This window comes from Nannobrachium achirus, assembly GCF_963921795.1.
Source record: "Nannobrachium achirus genome assembly, chromosome: 5".
Lineage (NCBI taxonomy): Eukaryota > Metazoa > Chordata > Actinopteri > Myctophiformes > Myctophidae > Nannobrachium > Nannobrachium achirus.
In genome coordinates, this window is record NC_137814.1 from 28510238 (window position 1) to 28530366 (window position 20129).

Sequence of the window (20129 nt, forward strand, 5' to 3'; positions counted from 1 at the left end):
GTAATCAAAACATACCAGGGTCGAGATGTTAACCGAAACAGCAAACCGTTTGAAATCAGCGGCTCCGTTGTTGTCTCAAGCAACACTCAGTGATGTAAGACTCCTCTCACATGGTGGGACAAGCCGGCGACACTTCAATGTCACTGGCCAGCTGTCAGCCAAGGTTCCTCCTCGACCAAAACCCAGGGATAGAGTGGAGATCCCAGGACTGGAGAGGATCACCTACGGGGAAAAGATGCACTACGTCCCGGGACTCGCTAAGCCCGTTTACCCTAAATGGGAGAGAGGCTATAAGGACCCACAACATTACAGTTCACCCCCGCTTCATCAGATGCCACTGTATAAAGAACAGACATGCTACGTCTTCAACCAGAGGTCTAGCATACTGGAAGGTAATATTAATTTCATAATTGTGTGTGTGTGTGTGTGTGTGTGTGTGTGTGTGTGTGTGTGTGTGTGTGTGTGTGTGTGTGTGTGTGTGTGTGTGTGTGTGTGTGTGTGTGTGTGTGTGTGTGTGTGTTTGTGTGTGTGTGTGTGTTTTGATATATTCAGTCCTGCATAATTCATTCCGGGCCCTGGAGATGTAGTTCTATTTTCTAAACACGTTTTCTGCCAGAACATTCAAAGCAAGGGGATATGAAACTAGAGTACCATATCTGACTCCCAAGTCTTAGGAATTAATTATTGGGTGAGTAAGTACACATGCTGTCTGCTAACCGGTCACGGATAGGACCAATCTATGGCATTGGTTGGTGTATTTGAAATGTAATAAAATCCCAGCTGCCTTAAAGTTAAAGCTCCAAACAGCCCAGAACAAACTAATTAGGGTTGTGCTTGGTCTTCCTCCTCGGGCCCACCTCATCACCACGAAAGCGTGGGGTGGCTCAAAGTAGCTGACAGAGTACAGCATCTTGCAATGGGCCTGGTGTACAAGATACACTACACCTCCAAGATACCCATACTGACAAACTACTTCCTAAAGGTCAAGGATGTTCATGATCACAACACCAGAGGCAGCTCCACTAATCATCATCAACGTAGATTTAACACTAAAAAAGGCTCTTAATTCGTTCTCCTGCTATACCACCAACATGTGGAACGCCCTTCCACAAGCCTTAAAGGAGAGAAAATCCCTAGCCTCCTTAAAAATTGGTATGAAAAGTCACCTTCAGGTGGCTGCCACCCGTGACTAAATAGACTAAGCCCCCATGCTCCCCCCCCCCTTTTCTGCCTTTGTATTTGATGTTATGCTTTTTCTGCTTTAGAAATTGATGTTATCCTAGATAAAGTACTATGTTCTATCCGTCTGTCTTTCAATGTTATATGAGATACTTAAAGTGTGGTTCCTGTGGAAATAAGCCGTAGTGCTTTCCAGGATCTCCTTTTAGTTGACCTTGTACCAGTGATTTGTACTGTCATGAAAGTGATGAAACTGTACTTTTTTCTATTGCAAACTTCTAATAAATTCTTCAATCAATCAATCAATCAATCAATCAATCTCTTTTCCTCTTCTATTCTGTCTCCTCAGGAGTGCGTCAGGCTTTGTGGTTGACCAAGGCCAAGCTCACCGCTGGTCTGCCTCCTCAACTCCTGTCCTTGGCCCAAAATCCAGAAAATCAGATCCCTGATCAGGATGAGCGTGTGCAGGACATCATCAGACGGGCTCGCTTCTGGGACACGACAGAGTCAAGGCCGACGAAACCCAAATATTGGTATGCGCTAGGCTAGGAAGACTGACATGTCTGTTACACAGTTGAGTTAACATGCATTACGAATAGGTCCGCCATGAAACAACCGCCATGAAACAACCTGATCTCTCTTGTACTTATTTACACAAAAGAATAGTTGCCTGGGCTCTCACCAGCTTCTTCCTCAAAGAGTCAAAATCGTTTTGACGCTCCCCTGCATACAATAAAACGTTCAGACCTATTTTTGAGTGCTCCAGTAATGTATTTGGGCAGTCTATTTTGAAGCACACAGGTAACTGTTCCTCCACATACATTGTCCTTTTCTGTTGAGCACCAAAGCCTTCTACTTATAATTCATAATATCCCTTAGTGACTATCCTTATGTACACCTATGTGTATGTTTGTATGTCAATTGCTGTTTTATTTTACTCCTTGGGGTTGATAACTGATAACCCAAGGGGTGATGCGACTAGATGGCAGACCAATCAATACAAGTGAAAGTGCCACTGCACTGTACTGTCACTGTGAACGACTTGTATTGTGGCTGTGGTGATCAAATGATATATTCTCGTTCTCCTTGTCTTTGTGACTAAATAAGGCTATGGTTAGCTGAACAAATGATGAGTTACCTCACTGTCCATGACTGTTTATTGTGTGTTCGTTTCTCCTCCATCCAGCCACACCCTGCTACACAACCTGCTCCATCTGTGTGGTTCACTACAATCCAGACACCCAACGCTGGGCAAGAGGATGCTAGCAGAGAATTACACACTGAGTGCCACATGGGAAAGAGGTATGTTGTTTTGGTGTTTGTTTAGTCATGCTTCCTGGTTTACTTTGCAGTAACGTTTTCTTTTGTAAAAACATATGGTGTTTCCATCTAAATAAGTAACTGTGTGTGTGTGTGTGTGTGTGTGTGTGTGTGTGTGGGTGTGGGTGGGGGTGGGGGTGGGTGTGGGTGTCTCTGTCTCTGTCTCTGTCTCAGGTGAAGATGTGTTCCAGGTGAGGGGTAGGAATGGTGTGCTGCTGAGCAGCATGGCTCCCCTCCCAGCACTCTCTGGGAAGCAGGAAGTTCAGAGCACAACAGAAGACGTTCTGGAAACGTTCTACCCCATCTCTCCAGCTATTGATTTACAGAAAATATATGCATATAAGAGAGAGAATTATACAGGTGATGGCATCACTCACTCACTCACTCACTCATTCACTCACTCACTCACTCACACTCACACACACACACACACACACACACACACACACACACACACACACACACACACACACACTCACTCACTCACTCACTCACTCACTCACTCACTCACTCACTCACTCACTCTCCCCTAAACATTGATATCTGCTATATGCTCATTGTTACAGTACATTTCTTCTAAACCTTCTCAGTGTCACAGCAACATACCTCCATGTTTTATATTTTGTTATTTAAGGAAATCAGACTTATTTAATAACCCGGGTTAAAGGGGAAGCAAGACAGTCCTTTTGATTATGAAATAATATACAAACAAAACGAAATAAATGTACTGTACCCCAGTGGTTCTCAAACTACGGGTCGTGACCCAATTGGCAACCCCCTTTTCTTTTTAAATATATATTTTGATCAAGAAACAGAACCACCTCCATAGCTTATATTGTTATCTAGCACTTTAGTGCTCGTGTGGGGCTGGGGTCGTGGTATAAAAATGTTTGAGAACCCCTGCTGCACACAATGGAAAATGTAACATTGCCCAGGCCTAGATTAATCCATCAATGTCTATTCGTGAATGATAGACAGTTCTCTTTTCCATCCCTCTTCTTGTCCATAACATGATTCTTTTCATGTACCGGTATCTCATGAATTATTTAAACCAATCGGTATTAATGGCAGATCATTTCTATAATTAAGAGCTGTCCACACCAAGTAGTTAGCAGTATGACTATAAATATATTGTTTAAAAAACATTTCTAACTCCAGTGGATGGCAGAGTCCACACCACAAACGACAGCGGTGAACAAATCTAGTTACAGTATCATACTGTGGATGGCCCTTTAGTGTTTCATTGACAGTCCTCTTGTGCAATCGGATAAGTGGATTTCATGGCATTTAGGTGTTTAATTGATAGTCCTTTTGTCCAAACAGGTTTCAAAGATGATTACCCTTACCCCCATGCCCATACACTTTACTTCCTGGAGACGGGGGAGGTTAAACCTAGGTTGCATCCACCACAGCTCAGAGCCAAGATGATCATGTTTGCCTATGGAAATGCTTTGGCACGTGCACACAAATTGTATGGGGTAAGTGCTAAGTATGCTCACCACACACACACACACACACACACACACAGACATGGATAAGACCGCGTACGTGCACTCGTATAACAGAATATTATTTTTAGCCTTATAAATTAATGTCATATTGTTTCTAAAACCTCTCTCCCAACCTTCTGTTAATCTGCCTGTCTCTGCTGGTTGGTTGTTTTGTCCATGTTTTGGGACTGTCTGTTATGTGTCTTTCTGTCTGAGAGTTTAACCCTCTGTCATTTTGTGTACATCTGTCGTCCTGTGATTCAGCCTCAGCCTCAGAGCTCATTGGACCATCCTATAACCGTGCAGGCTGTCGGGACCAACGGTAGACAATTTGAATTTGTCGTCTTCCAGCTGAACACCACTGATCTCTGTGACGACCAGGGCATTAAGAACCAGGTGTGGTATGATATACTGTATCTGTGCTGCTTGTGCTGATGTCTCGGAAAAGTATGCTACTGTATTGCTCTGGCATTCAGCAGGACTAAAAGCCTGTGGTGTGGCCTGCAACATGGATTAAAGTTTTCAGTCACTCAACACAACTGATTTCAGTCATTTGGATTCCATAGAAGTCTGCATGTCTTCTAATATGCATATAAGCATAATATCATGTGTTATGCAATGTCATTTGTTATTTTGCAATTTAAATTATAAACGTAAAGGATAAAGCCTCAGTCTGCAATTCCTTCAACTGGTTGGCTGTATGGCTACTAAAACATCCTAATTCTACATATTGTTTATTCTGTAGTGTGTGGGGGCTCCTTTCACGCTGTTTCACCAATCGCAGATCAGCCCTTGGCCTAACAAAACATTTTAAGTTGTGAGATTTTATTTAGATTCAGTCCATGCTTCATGTCTTCTTTATTGTCTACCCTTGACATGTTGCGACTGGAAGGTGTGGTTGGATGAGACCAATCTGCTCTATGACTTTGCAAAGGTGCGCCCGCTCATCAAGAAGAAAGTGGTAACGGTGAGACCATTACACATTGTACTATATTTGTCTGAATTTATGTGTTAACTATACTCCTTTTTTGCAGGTCTTTATCAATGATTCAGACAAACTAAAACACCTATCTAATCATGTGAATTGTTGAGCAAGCACTTAACACATTCGCTCACATTCAAGTGAGTCAAAGCAACCCTCCGTTCTCCGGTTATTGGTAGTTGAATATAGCAGGTCTAACCCAACATGCAGACAAAAATCAGGGAGTGGAGAAAAGGGTGTTTTTCCAAATCGAATAACATGGAAGTAGATGGAGCCTGGATTTTCCTATCTTGTGAATCCTGTGGGACTGACTGCAAATTTTCTTTCTCTAGATGCTCTTCGCAAACAAGCAAAAATCTGTGAAAAGACGTGATTGTCATTGTGGGCTTTCGAAAGAAAAGAATGAGTTGTATCTAACCAATATTTTGTGGGATAATTCACACATTTGATGGCCTCTTTATTAGCAAGTTTGGGAAACAGGACAGTTACAAATGCTATTCTAAAAGGTTAAGTAACACAAAAAAAGAGCTCCAGGTGGCTTGTTTCCATTGTGGTTCTTTTTGATCGCGATTACATATCAGCACCAACACTAAAAGCAATTCTAGACATATTTACAGAAAAAAGTGAGGTTTTGGGGCGAGAAGCAGAGGATGTCCTTTGGCGTCTCTATTTAGAGAAGTAGTTTTGACAGGTACATGGGCACTGTCACTAGGTAATTAATCCATTACAATAAACTATTGACAATTAATGCAATAGACAGCTCTTTTTCAGTCTGTCGGTGTTGAAACAAAATGAAGTCTCCCCTTTTCTTTTGCTCCTTCCCCCTGTACTGCAGTCCAGTGAGTCCACACTGATTCTGATTGGTCTTGTTTATTGTATCTTCCATCCAGGTACCAGCCGGTCTCTCAGGATACCAACCTGAAACATTCAGCAAATTCTTAGCTCTCTACCTCCATGGAGCAGTCTAAGACTGCATCATACCCAAATGATTGTGTATGTGCGTATTGAATAACTCAATGTAGTGTATATGCTTTTGTTTTAAATGGTATTGTTACATTACAAGTATTTCTATCAGTTGTTGAATAATAAACTACACACTAGAAAGTGCTCACTCCATGGTAATTGAAATAAAAAGTCAACAAAATAGATTAAAATATGTTGTTTGGAATTCTTTTCAATAGAGGCCTTTATTCCAGTTTGAAAAAGCCAACAACAGTTCATTTGGAAAATTACATTCTTTTTTTTGTCCATTTATGCAGAGATGAAACCTCCAAAAAGAAAATGATATTTCACAACAACATTCCACAATCTGTTTGCAGAATCATAATACGTTATTGATCCATCCCGCATATTTTGGCTTACATATTTATTTACTATTTGTACAATATATTTTATCCATCCGTCCATTTCATTAGTCCATTAACCCATCCCATCCACACACGCGCACACACAACGCTGTACAAATTGATCAATAGAACATACATATATCATTTTCCAAAGTCTGTTTGCCTGTAGATGTATTATCCAGTAGGCCAGGAAATACACAGCTGAGTACCTTGTGTTTCAAGTTGTTTTAACTGGCATGAGATAAACTTCCCCACTTAAAACCGAGACGGGTATAGAGCAGTCTCTAAACCAGTGTTTCACGACCCAAAAGAGAGAACAGGAGAAGGTGAGAGAAAGTGCTAGCAACTGAAAGGATGAGAAAAATATTCAAAGATAAGTGAGATTTTCCTCAGAAGCATTGACACTTCCACATTGTTCAGACTTTTTTGTTAGCTCCACCAGCTCTGATGAGCATCATGTGTGGCATTCAACTGCGGTGGTCCAACAAAAAGAAGAAACTACAGCTTCTGTACAGTACTCGCATTGCAATCCAGCAGACGAAGTGCCTCTGAAACAGCAGTCACCTGGCAGATTTAATGGGTCACACCTAACTGCAGTCTTATGTGACAAGTGGTGGTCAAGTACTGTACATTTATGTATTGTAGCCAGCATTGTTAACCTCCCTGCCATCTCATCACATTGCGTCTGCAGTCAGCTTCTGAGGCTAGAAGCCACATTCAGTTAGTTCAAGTCCAGTTCACCCCTCAACAGAAACCTCCTTGTAGCGATGGACTTATCCAGTGCCGAGAGGCTTTGCCCCCACACATTGGCCATAGGAATCCAGTGTAAGGTACAGGAGTGGATATGACCTTCACAGGAAAACAGTGGCACTAACACAGCAGAGAAGAGATCAGAGGATTGGTTTAAGTGCAAAGAGTAAACGTTTTTGGGGGGGGTTCTCAAGATGATATCAAGTTCTCAAGATGATTGTATGTAGTTCTAAAAACGTGAGCATGTGAGAAAGCCAGCGACCGTAAGCTTGACTGGAGAGATGGAGGGATGCTGTATTGGGCCGGGCTTATTCCGGGGACAGGGCCATGCTGGGGGAGAGAAGCTCTGTATTTCAGGTCGAGGTGCAGAGAAACACACTTTCTCCTGTGATGTCGTCTACCTGCCGAAGATGCCCTCGTACTCCAGCAATATGAGCTCCACAATCTGGTTCTGATACACCATATGGACCGCCATGTTCAACGTCTCCGTCTCAGGTCGCAGGAGGGTGGGGCCGAAGACGATGGCCACGCTCTGGGTCGTCATGCGGTTCTCCTCGCCATGGTCGATCACCCTAGAGAGAACAATTGAGAGCGTGTATTAGGGAGGGAGATGTAGATAAGTGCTTGTACAAGCACAGACACATAACGGATGTAAGTGAAATGCAAATAAATGAGGAATCACATCATTTGCCTGAATGGTCCACACATCATTTAATAAGTAAGCATTAAATATGTCTTATTTTCCTAATGTAGAGCACACAGCAGGCTGCTTGTTTCGATTCATTTTACTACTTAAAGCTACAATCCATACTTGTATGGTCATTGTCTCCCTCCTGATAAAAAGAGGGAAATGCAACAATGTCCAAACTACACTAAAGATGTCAGCGCATTTGGTGTTGATTTCCCAGTGGAATGGTAAGGAGAGCACCTCCAACCACTGCACATGTACTAGTTATATTGTATTAAATTAAAATGAAGAAAAAAGTCTAGGATTGTAGCTTAACTGACAGACAGCAGGTGAGCTGAGAGCCCAACAATGTGGTGGCCCAGCACATGTGGATGTAGAGATGATTGGTGGGGGATTTCCCAAACAAAAATAACAGAGTGTGTGAGTAATAAACTAAAGCCCTGTAGCCCCCCCCCCCCTCTCCATGAACAAAATAATAAATAAAAGGGATATTATGATGGGATGAATGTAGTGCTTACTTCCTGAGGTGTTTGAAGAGGACCTGCATGGTGTCGTGGTTTGGTTTGGGCAGCTGTCTCACCAGCTCTTTTGTGGTATGGACACGCTGTTTGTAGTCAGGAATCTCTGCAGAACGGACAAACCTGTCACAACTTTGCAGCGATGCAATGGAGACTGTACGTCCTCACGTGCAAAAAGTGACTTAAATGATTGGCTGTGTGTGTTGTACTACGTACTGATGGCGTTGACAAAGTCGTGGAAGAGGGCGTAGGTGAAGAGGGGCTCGGGCAGCTCTCTGAAGTACATCTTCAGAGCTCCTGTGGTCACATGGAGGTCCTCCCACTTCCCATCTGTTAGGTTCACCTTCTCATCTACAGGGTCAGGTACAAGCAGACATACATTATAAGCACGCACACACACACACACACACACACACACACACACACACACACACACACACACACACACACACACACACACACACACACACACACACACACACACACACACACACACACACACACACACACACACACACACACACACACACAATAAATAGAATCTCACTGTAAATGATGTACTATCAATTGCCAGACAACAGCTTTAGAGTCTAAAGCTATTGTCTAAAGGTTAGACAGTACAGTATAGGCCTTATATGCACTTTGCATGCTGGGAGGAGGCTAGAGGTGAAGAGTTAACCTGGAGGGAAGCAGCTTACCGTGATTGACAGCGTAGCGCAGTTTCTGTATGACGGCCAGGTTCCCACTCACCCTGTACAGCCCGTCCACAGAAAGACCTGCAGGGTAGAAATAACATGAAAATATACATATATTTTAATCAACAGTTTGGCATAGTGAATGTCACTCCTCCTTTACCTTAGATATGCACCACTAATGATCATAAACTGCGCACATGGTGCCACACATGCACGCACACAAACAGGCACGTGTACACACACTCAATTCAATGTTTAGCCCATTGAATTGAGTCCCAGTTAAGAACTGCAGATGAGGATCTGTGTGTAGTCGATGTCAGTATCATCACTCACCATTATTCTCCACATGGTCGATGCAAATGATGACGAAGCTCGGCACGGTGGCGTTCTCCCTGTGACACAGATCACTCAGGCTGCAGCCAAACACCTGATCTGAAGACAAGAGATTAAAACACATGAACCCTAGCACCCCTATTCTGGTCCATAATAGGCAGAGAGTCAGTAAAATATGCGAAGATTTGGTGGGCATATCTCAACTTGCATACATATTGGGGGGGGGGGGGGGGGGGGGGGGGGGGGTGGAAGCATGGAGGCTTAGACTATTCACATGTCTCGAGTAGCAGCCGCATGAAGGTGACTTTTCATACCGTAAGATCCAAAAATATGAAAGTAAATAAAGTAAAGATAAATATCAGTATTTATCTGGGTTATTAGAACCTGCATCCTACCTTTGATGTATCCCTTGTCTCTGACAGCCTGCAGTGTAGGCCGGCGCGTCAGGAACTTCTTCAGCTTGTGTCTGGTTTTCTTGTTTTCCGAGACATCCATGCTGGTGGAGGTCTTCATGGCTGTGGGGGAGGGATGGGACGTTATCCAGTATAGGGGTACAACTATCGATTATTTTCTCAGTGATAGATTAGATTTGTTTTTGGGCTTTTATGCCTTTATTGATAGGGCAGTAGACTGACAGGAAAGGGGGGAGAGACGGGGAGTGACACACGGTAAAGGTTGTCCGGATCGGGAATCGAACCGGCGCCGCCGCCAGGCATCCATGTCTACGTATGTGGCAATGCCTAAGTGGGGCACCCCCTTATCGATTGCTGATTAATCGAATAATGGAGAAGCACGTTATTTTAAAAACTACAAGCTTAACAACGCATCGATGCGTTGTGAGCTTGTACATTTGCTATTTCCCCTATTTTGTTTGAAACATTTCGCCTATATTGACCAACCCTAACCCAAAGTTGGGATTGATTATTGATCGATTATTTTACTAAATGATTGAGAATTATTTGTCATCTATTAACTGTTGCACCCCTAGAAGGAACGACTGGCAGGTGACTGACTCACATCTGCCCTTCTTAGAGTCTCTGTGATCCTTCTCCTTGTCCTGTTTCTCTGCGCCAGGAGACTCTGGCATGTCCTCTTCTATGGCTTCATCAGACTCCCATGCCTGGAAAGAAAGAAAGAAACAAACAAACAAAAACACACACACACGTCACGTCACGTGTCAGAGCACTGTGTACAAAAGTAACCTCCTTCTGTGAACGTTGCACTCATCAACACAGTGTTTCTTATTGTGCTTGTGAAGGTGGTAGGGTGGGGGTGCATTACATGCGTGCTGATGGTGTCCTGAAGTGCTCTGTACCAGTCGTTGATGACGCTGTCGTTCTCCGACTGGATCAGGAGATCCGTGCCTTGGCGGGTTTTCAGCTACACACACACACACACACACACACACACACACACACACACACACACACACACACACACACACACACACACACACACACACACACACACACACACACACACACACACACACACACACACACACACACACACACACACACACACACACACACACACACACACACACACACCCCCACACACACACACACACACACACACACACACACACACACACACACACACACACACACACACACAAAAAGAGAGTAAGATTACAACCAGCATATCACTCAAGTAACTATTGTCTGCTGAAAAAGTAAGTGGATGTCCCCAGGACATCCATGGACTGGACATCTCTGGCCTACCGGGTGTATGCCCAGTGGGCCGACTATACAAGTTGGCCTTTTTTATTATTATTTTTTTTTTTTACAGGCCCACAACGCGCCGCTGCCTCGATCTTCTATGTTCGGTTTGTGCCAGTTGTGGTGGACCGGTCAGGGCCAAGATGCCAGGGCCGAATTTATGTCCCAGTCCGGTCCTGCTCCAAGACAACGGCCATCAAGGCAGTTGTCCGAGCAGCAAACCCAACCACACTGGTATTCTAAAAACGGAATTAAATAAAAACTAAGTCTACTTGATCAGGTGTGGTTATCATGGTTCCCTCAGTCACCTCTAACACATGCTTCTTGCTGGACTTGTCCTTTGAGGCCCACTCCACCGACCCTCCCTTCAGGTCCACCGTGAACTCAGGCTTGGATTGGCTGCTTCCAAACTGGGGAGGAGGAGACAGGAGAAGACATGAACAAAAGGGTACACTTGGAAATACACTCTGAGAATCTGCTTAGATTGGTTGACATATAGTTTTGTGGGTGTTGGAAGGGTAGTTTTGGACAATTGGACTGCAGGAAAGCATGATAGTACATACATGAATACCACCAAAACATCCAAGAGACGAACAAGACAAGACAAACACCACAGAGAGAGACAACTTCAAGAACTTCTATTTCCAGCATCTAGCTGGGTAATAATAAACTCCCAGTGACCTCACTTTGCTGGTAGAAACAGTGTGCAACAGATTTCTGTCTACTCACCCAACTGGTCCCGCCTCCTTGGCCTTTAGCAAACAGCAGTGTGGATGCTTGGAGTACTGTCCAGGAAGAGGTCCAGTTCTTCCTGTCAGGGAGATAATTCAACAAGATTATCTTATGTTCACTTTTCTCTGTAATATGTTATTTCTGTACATTTAAAGGAATACCATGCCGTTCGCCCTCCTGGCCGTTCGCCCTGGGCGTCTATCCGGTGTAATGTTAACTAGAACGTTACATTAAAACCTACTTTTCTAAATAATTGTAGTGGAGTAAAAGTACATTATTTGGATCCGAGATTTAGTGGAGTCGAAGTAAAAGTATTGTAAATTGTAAATACTCAAGTAAAGTAAAATAAAAATGCCTCAAAATTGTACTTTTAAGTACAGTACAGCCCCACCGGGCGGTCAGCGAGGTGAAAGAATGAGGGCGAACGGCCGAGAGGCCGAACAGACTTGTTACCCATTTAAAGTGATAGTCTTGGAATTGACAGTAAGATTATTGCAATACATTGACCAGGAAAAGAATTCAGCCCTCAGTTCTGATAACTCTCCACACAGAGAGTTATCATTATTTTCCCTTGGATACTGACACACAAAAATCTATTATACTAATAGTCTAGTTTAAACCAATCTAAATAACAGTACTCAGCAACTACAAGTACAAGTACAGCATCAGATTTAAATTATGGTTCTTACTCACCGCACTTTCTTGCCATGTTCAGTGATCTTAGTCACATTCAGAACGCCACACTTTTCTGATGGCTGCAGACACAAAAACATTAAAAGATATTGGAGCGGTGGCAACCGTGGCATACAGGAATCACAGAGAGAGAAAAACACACACACAAAAAAAAAACAGAGCAAAGAAATGTCCAAGACTACATTCATAGATGGGATCAAACATCAGTCAACGCTAGTAAACATCAGGCCAAACAACCCTGACAGAGAAAACCTGAACACAACACCACCACCAAGATCACCACCACCTAAATTAACACCACTTCAGGAGAAAATCTGAAAAACACTGCTAATAGGCTTTCCACCACCACACCTTTCAGAAAGGGAAGCTTAAATATAAGCAGAATACATTGAAGGAACTTTGCTGGTATTTAACCTGATTCATGTTGTTCTAGTGTGGGAATGTCAAAATTGAATGCTTAACAGACTGATTGGATTCACATGAAATATTGGCAAATTCATGAATGAATTCAAATGAATTAGGTTAGAGTTAAACGCAGCATGTGGACTTCAGGGATAAAAGTTGCCTAGACTTGCAATCATGGAATAATTGCAAGGCTGTGATACAATTGGTATTTTTGAATGGGCATTGCTTCTAGCAACCTTCCAGACACAGGCTGTTCATCAGTTGTGCCGAAAGGTTTATTAATTTCTTTATACAGAATCCACAACTTGACCCCCTCAGTGATTTTAAGGGACAGAGCAGCAACACCGAGGGGAGGAGAGGGGAGATACTAACAGAGGCGGGGGGCTTTGGAGATGAAGGGCAGGAGTCAGAGTCAGGAGTGGAGGGCTTGGGGCCTGGAGGAACATCCTAGTATTGAGAAACAGGGATGACACACAAGGCAAATCAGTCAAAAGGTCACTCCAACCAGAAGGGACCACGGCAGGAGAATATGAGACAGTAGGTGCAGATGTTTGATGAAGGTGTTATTGATTGACAGGAAGACCTCTTGGAATTAGATAGAATCAAACAGTGGGATTCTGAAGGATGACAGTTGGAAAAGGCCTCTAGTTTGAAGGTGGTAAACTGCACCCAGCACAATATTTTCTCTGAGTTTCATGCTGGCGGCAATGAAATTTCCTGTCAGCACCGAGATTGAATTGAATTGTATCCGTCGTCGCTGATGTGGCGTGATGGGTCAGCAATATTCTGCTCTATGTACAAGTTTGACCAATGATCTACGGTAACTAGCAAAACACTTTCCGAATGCCTCTGTCCCTTTCAAATCACATAGGCTACAATGGATAGGACTGAAATAAGAAGATGAAATAAAAGCATGTGTCCTTTTTTATTAGGACGACCTTCCTTTAGTGCTAAATGTTATGACCCCAGTGTCCCTATTCTGGGGTGTACATTCAGGGAAAATAGCTGATCTACAAGCTCACAATGCATCCCAACGTGACACATTGTGAGCTTGCAGATCAGCTATTTTCAGCTAAGAGATCTTGTAGAGGGGAAAACAAGGGGAAGCAAGTGTAGAGCTCTGGGAGACCCTGGCCAACTAAATACAGTATATAGGGTTTGTTGTTAATCGTCCTCAAATTAGAGGCCAAAACATCAAGCCCAATACACATAATAAATGATGTTAATCTGGATACAGAGAGAATAAACAAAAACTAAAACAGTGAAAACATAAAACATTCTTTCTGTGAGGAAAAAAACAACAACAAAGAGGCAATCAAGTGACCAATATCTGTCAACCACATTTCCACAATTCTGTCTCCTTTCACTTCCCCTTCCAGGCAATTCAGGTGGTGAGATGATCAGTCTAAAGTCAACACAGAAGTCAGGATAAAGAAACAGATACATCCGGTGATGCTATACTGCCTCGATTCATCTCATTATCGTCATGCAAGGTGATTGGCTTTTTGGATTGAAGTGGTCAAGGCAATTGATTGGCAGGTTGAATGATTGACAGGTCACACTGACTTGGTGTTTGTATGGGTGTGGGCGGGCAGAGCCTGCACGGAAACGCCTGGTTTTGAGGAGCCGCTGAAACAAAACCACCCGTTTGTAACCTTGTGTTATTATCACACACAACACAGCCCATCACGCAACAGGACAGAACAAAGACTAACGTGCAGTAGCAGTAAAATGTGTGATTGTTAGACTTAAAGATATTTTTTTATTGTGGTAAAGTTATTGTCTTTACTGTGCAGTGGTTTGACCAAAGTTTATTGAATGTAATAAAACATGGAAGGAAGGTCTATTTATTTGTAGCCACTAGTTCACATGTTATGGAATGCAATAAGATAATTGGGGGAAATACTGTCTATTTGTAGAAACAGACCCAAAGTGAAATGAAACAAAGGGGAAATGTTCTCTGGTTGTAGTGTAAGGGCACTAAACGAACATGTATGGACTGTACTGCATTGCATGTATATATGCTTTTCAGACCTTGTCGTTGGGCTCCAGGACGTAGGTGCTGTGTCTCCACTTGGTGAGGACGATGGCTTCCTGCTTCCTGTCCAGACTGCGGGTCTTGGGGGCATCTCTGCCCGGCTGGGGGGGTGAGTGGTTGTACTGCAGGGACCGACAAAGAGAAAGGAGCAGAATTGGAATCAAATCACATTAATGTTCCATCAAACAACACAACACAACACAGAAAACGGGTTGCATACACCAGTAAGACTCCCTAATCGGGAGATAAGCGACCGTCAGGTCGCAGCGTGATTTTAGGGAAAAATGTGTAGGAGCAGTGTCCAAAAATGTGGTTCAAAAAATCGGCCTGATGGTGGCGCTATATGGGACATCCATATTGATGAGATGGGTGTAGACATACTGTGTACTGATTTGTGTGATTTTCGGGCAAAATCTGTAGGAGCAGTGTCCAAAAATGTGTTTGAAAAAATCGGCCTGATGGTGGTGCTATATGGGACAGATCCATGTTGATGACATGAGTGTAGACATAGTGTGTACCGATTTGTGTGATTTTAGGGCAAAATCTGTAGGAGCAGTGTCCAAAAATGTGTTTTGCAAGAATCGGCCTCATGGTGGCGCTAGAAGAGGGCCATGTGAGAAATGAGGGGTGGGGTCTCCGCGTTGCCTTGGCGGACGAATAGGTACCAGCCCCGGCTCTCCCGGACGCTCCTAGCCCGAGTTACGGCATTTTATGTGAGCTGCAGTGGAGGGGGTCCTCCACTGGGGGCGCCACCACTTTGGCATCCGTTCTGGAGCACCAGGAGTCGGTGGTCCCCGGGAATTCCCCGTGAGCAGCCCCGTTGGGGTGGTCATTTGGTCATTTTTGCACATTTGGTAATTCTTTACATCTGGGGGTCCCCCAGGGACCTGGGGGTCCCTGGAGCTCCGGGGGTCCTTGGAGGTTGTAGTTTGGCAGGCAAGGAGTGTGTGTGCAAAATTTGGCATGGATCGGGGCAACGGTTGCGGAGATATGAGCAGGGCAATAGTGTGACGTGTGAGGTGTGACAGACAGACTGATGGACGGACGGACGGACGGACGGACGGACGGACGGACGGACGGACGGACGGACGGACGGACGGACGGACGGACGGACTGACTGACTGACTGACTGACTGACTGACTGACTGACTGACTGACTCACAGTTTGTGGAGGTTTTGATAGTAAGTGCGACCTGACGGTCGCAATTACAAGCTTTATAATTGCTGCTCTTTGAGGCGCAGGACAGCGTCGTACAGCGGAGTATAAATTAGCATTAGATAGCAATGAGTGTGAAAGATTCTTACCTTGGGCAGCTCCCATTCTGACCTGGAGCCATCTGCGCTGTAGTAATAGGGCCTGCCCTGGTCATCTACATGCTTTATCCACTGTTGACACACACAAAGGTCACAAGTGAGTCTGACTGGTATGTGCCCTGACCTTACATAAGAGCATATTGACTGATTGAAAGTGCCTGAATAACATTGAAATCATTCCTCTTTAGAACATCATATAAACTGGACTGTGTGTGATGCTGGAACGCCACCATGAAGGACCCCAGAAGCACAGCGGCAGCACCCCAGAGAAGAAGCCCCAGGTATGGAACAACATCACACTCTCCTGTGCTGGTTGTATTCAAAGTCTTGACTGTGATGTATTAAATTATGATGTAATTTATTCAATTATGACTATCACTCCAACACAGTGGTTCTCAACCTTTTCAGGCAGCGACCCCAAAAATAATCATATTTTAACTGGGGACCCCCCAATAAGAGTTGAGGCATTACATTTTGTATAATAAGGTTCAATTGTGAAAATAGCATATCTACGTGCTCACTGCTCACAACGCCTCGCAATGTTTGTTGGGTATTACAAAAAAAAGATTTTTCCTTGGAAAATGAAAGGACTGAAAACAGCCAGCAGAGGGAGCTAGTGGTCACTGTCATCCTCCATGAGGGAACAGTTGGAGAGCCCACAGCAGGAAGGTACCTTCTCATTAGTGTAATCGCTGACGTACAGCGTGTGGCCGTGCTCGTCCATCTCCTCTGACCAGCCGCGGGGTGGCGAGCCGTACTGGCTGTCTGACTGGCTAGAGTAGGTACTGAGGCAGGTGTCCTCCGATGACAGAGGCTGGAGGCGGCCAATAGAGAACGAGAGGAGAGGGAGGAAGGACGGCGATAGTGGGAGAGGTGGTGTGGTCTACCGTTCAGGGAGGGGGTGGGGGGAAAGAGAAAGATGTGAAGAAAGAGAAGAGAGAGAGACAGAGAGACAGAGAGATCTTTCACCATGGAGTTATAAAGGAGAACAGATGATAGGAATGCACCCATAACCAATCAGTGTAAATCAGATTAGCACAGAGCCAAGGAAATGCCCGCCACCAATGAAACACAAGAGTGCAGCGGTGCTGGATAGAGAACCAGACACCCGTAATGAAGGAACCAATAAACCACTTTACTATGATGAACTCCCTGACCTCCTATAAACCCTGAATGTGAGTGCAGGAGATCTTGTGGTGACCTGACTGTGGATTTGCATTTGTTCAGTAGTACCATCGACTGCCTCTCGCCACTAGATGGCAGGGTGGGGAAGCGGTTGTGACTGGATGGAATTGACCGATCGCTATGCCCCTCCTAAAGCCGTGCTTGCCCAATGCCACGTTTAGCGACAGGTTACTAAGGCGGGTGCCTTGGCAAGCTGCCATGGCGGCGTGCAGCAATAGCACCCAGCTGCAGACTAACCTGCCACAAACAAACGCACGTCCAGGAAGAAAACAATAGCCTATACTAAAGTCAGATTAACATACAGTACACAAGTGTTACCAGTTATATTTTCTCATGAAGTGCTCCTAAATTATTCCCGTGGGTTTGTCTAGGTCAGTGCAATCCGTTCTGTTTTTGTTTCAGTGTTTGTGACACGGAAGCGAGTGGGTGGGACGTTCGCGAACGAATCGAGTCTGTTGAACGACTCTTTGAAATGAACGATATGATTCGGTTCACAGTAGGGAGCCGTTCCTTTCTAATGAACAGTGGTGGGAAAAGTACTACATGTCTTTACTTTGGTAAACATATCAATACTGCAATCAAGTTTGGAATGTTATTAATGTACTAGAGTAAAAGTAAAATAGTATTGGTTTCAAAATGTACTTAATTAAAGTACCAATATTAGAACGTACTCATTATGCAGAATGTCCTGTTTCACAGGTTTTCCAATGAGTAAAATGTAGAAAAATCATTTGCAAATAGCCGATCTACAAGCTCACAATGCATCGCAACGTGACACATTGTGAGCTTGTAGATCACCTATTTTCAAATGCCAGAAATGTATTGGCCAAAATGTATAGGCCTATATGGGTGGAAGTGATTTACAATCATAATCAAAATCTACAAAGTAACCAGTAACTAAAATGAGACAGTCTTTTGAACGGCTCTTTGAAAGGAACGGATCTCAGAGATCCGGTTCACTTCAAAGAACCATAAATCCCACCTCTATCTAGCAGCCAGACACCGATGCGCGCCGCCATGGCAGCTTGCCAAGTCAGCTGCGTTAGTAACCTGTTGCTAACTTGGCATTGGACAAGGACGGCTTTAGGAGGGGCATAGCGATCGGTCAATTGATGACTCAAAACCAGTGATGCCTTCAGTTTGAGCCACCACCTGATCTGTGGGAGGCTTTAGTGGGCGTGGCAGTAGAGTAGGCTATGTGAATGAGTGTATGTTATTGTATGGGCAATGTTTCAATACAGCACTCATCACTTGTGTGTTAAATTCCAGTGATGTCACCCTTATTGCTGCCGCACAGGCATGCACATGGAAGCATGTGTGACAGTGTGTATAAACACGTGCACAACATGCATCATACACAATCGACTACCCTAAGCCTGAGGGTTGTCTGCAATATCATTTATGGACTATTGTCTGAGAATTATGTCCTGCAATGTCCCGTTTAATTGAATCATCGATTATTGATGGACAGAAAAAAATGTATCAAATTAAATAAGTAATAAACGAATCAGTTTAGTGATGTATGATGCTAGGATTTCTAATATATGCGATGTACAAGCATGATGTGAAGGAGCACACCTCGTAGGGCTGCCACGATTATGACATTTTACATGACGATTAATTGTCACTCAAATAATTTAGATTAATGATTTAATTGTGTTTTTGTCGTTGACAATTACATTTCTGTTTGGCTTTTAGGCTTTGAAGTTGCATATGGCAGATATGACACATAACCTAAATATACAAAGAAATAACTGACATATTTGACAACTTTATACTTAAAAAAGAACATTGATAGTGGAAATAGACAATCTACAAGCTCACAACACGAGCATCACGTTATTTATGACTTTTTCTTTTAAATATATGATAATTCTTTTACATGGAAACGATTATGACAATTATGAAAAAATAATCGCGATTATGTCAAATCATTGCGATTAGACGATTATGTAATAATTGTGACAGCCCTAATACCTCGGTACTCTCTCCGGTGCTGCCCGTGCTGGTCTCCTTGGCGCGCGGTGGTTTCCAGGTCTTCTCCTGGGTGCAGCGGTTGTAGTAGAAGTGTCTGCCGCTGTGGTCCTTGTGCGTCTCCCAGTCACCCAGCACGGACAGCGGGGAGCAGGAGGGGGCAGGGGGCTGGTTGGACTGGGAGATCTTCAGCTCCTGGAGGTTGGTGTAGACCGGAGAGTCGGAGCGTCCCTGGCCTGAGGGACACACCGACTGATGGAGGAAACGGAGAAGAGAGAGAGAGGGGGGGGGAAAACAGGGTAGCAGTTGGTTAAAACCATGAATCCAGGCAGCAGTGATATACTGTAGATTTGTGCATGTGTGTGTGTGTACTGATGGGACGATAATCGTTACTTATAGTTATTATCGTTTATCGTGATTAAAAAACCCTCCCATTAATCGTGGAGATTTACATTTATCGTGAAATTATCCTCTGTCATGCGCTGGGATCAATTCACCTTTTATTTGCCGAGCTGCATATCCGGTACCATTTCCCTTTATAATTGGTCAAACAGACCTGGAAATAACGTACTTGATACAGTCTTTTTTTTCCCCCTTCACTCTACCAAATGTCTCTGCCAAATAATAGCATATCTACAAGCTCACAATCTACAATTTTCGAGCTCTACAAGCTCTACATTCTACACGCTCACAACGCTTCATTTCCGTGTGTATTTTGGACTGGAAGTAGACTGGATATAGAAAGATGGCGGATTTGAAATCGCTG

At 43.9% G+C, this 20129-nt stretch overlaps 2 protein-coding genes across 5 annotated transcripts in view; one reads left to right on the forward strand and one right to left on the reverse strand.

Annotated features, from left to right (window-relative positions):
- mrpl37 (mitochondrial ribosomal protein L37) lies at nt 1-6024 on the forward strand. The gene is made up of 8 exons (XM_080726066.1): nt 1-392; nt 1529-1712; nt 2366-2481; nt 2674-2859; nt 3823-3977; nt 4254-4385; nt 4882-4956; nt 5862-6024. Exons 1-8 carry the CDS (start codon nt 26-28, stop codon nt 5937-5939), a joined length of 1293 nt encoding a protein of 430 aa, XP_080582192.1. The 5' UTR covers nt 1-25; the 3' UTR covers nt 5940-6024.
- Nucleotides 6025-6175: 151 nt separating this feature from the next.
- LOC308285926 (rho GTPase-activating protein 12-like) overlaps nt 6176-20129 on the reverse strand; it is a 65202-nt gene continuing 51248 nt past the window's right edge. The window contains exons 3-19 of one of the 4 annotated variants that reach the window (XM_080726853.1): nt 19367-19615; nt 16878-17087; nt 16196-16276; nt 14887-15012; nt 14419-14481; nt 13225-13299; nt 12448-12509; nt 11752-11833; nt 11331-11432; nt 10583-10681; nt 10319-10421; nt 9697-9816; nt 9302-9400; nt 8972-9049; nt 8490-8624; nt 8274-8379; nt 6176-7639 (exon numbers count right to left, since the gene is read on the reverse strand). In XM_080726853.1, coding sequence (XP_080582979.1) covers nt 7465-7639; nt 8274-8379; nt 8490-8624; nt 8972-9049; nt 9302-9400; nt 9697-9816; nt 10319-10421; nt 10583-10681; nt 11331-11432; nt 11752-11833; nt 12448-12509; nt 13225-13299; nt 14419-14481; nt 14887-15012; nt 16196-16276; nt 16878-17087; nt 19367-19615 — 1965 coding nt within the window. In that variant the 3' untranslated portion in view covers nt 6176-7464. The remainder of the gene's footprint in view (nt 7640-8273; nt 8380-8489; nt 8625-8971; nt 9050-9301; nt 9401-9696; nt 9817-10318; nt 10422-10582; nt 10682-11330; nt 11433-11751; nt 11834-12447; nt 12510-13224; nt 13300-14418; nt 14482-14886; nt 15013-16195; nt 16277-16877; nt 17088-19366; nt 19616-20129) is intronic. The other 3 variants (XM_080726856.1, XM_080726854.1, XM_080726855.1) reach the window with 3 other exon arrangements.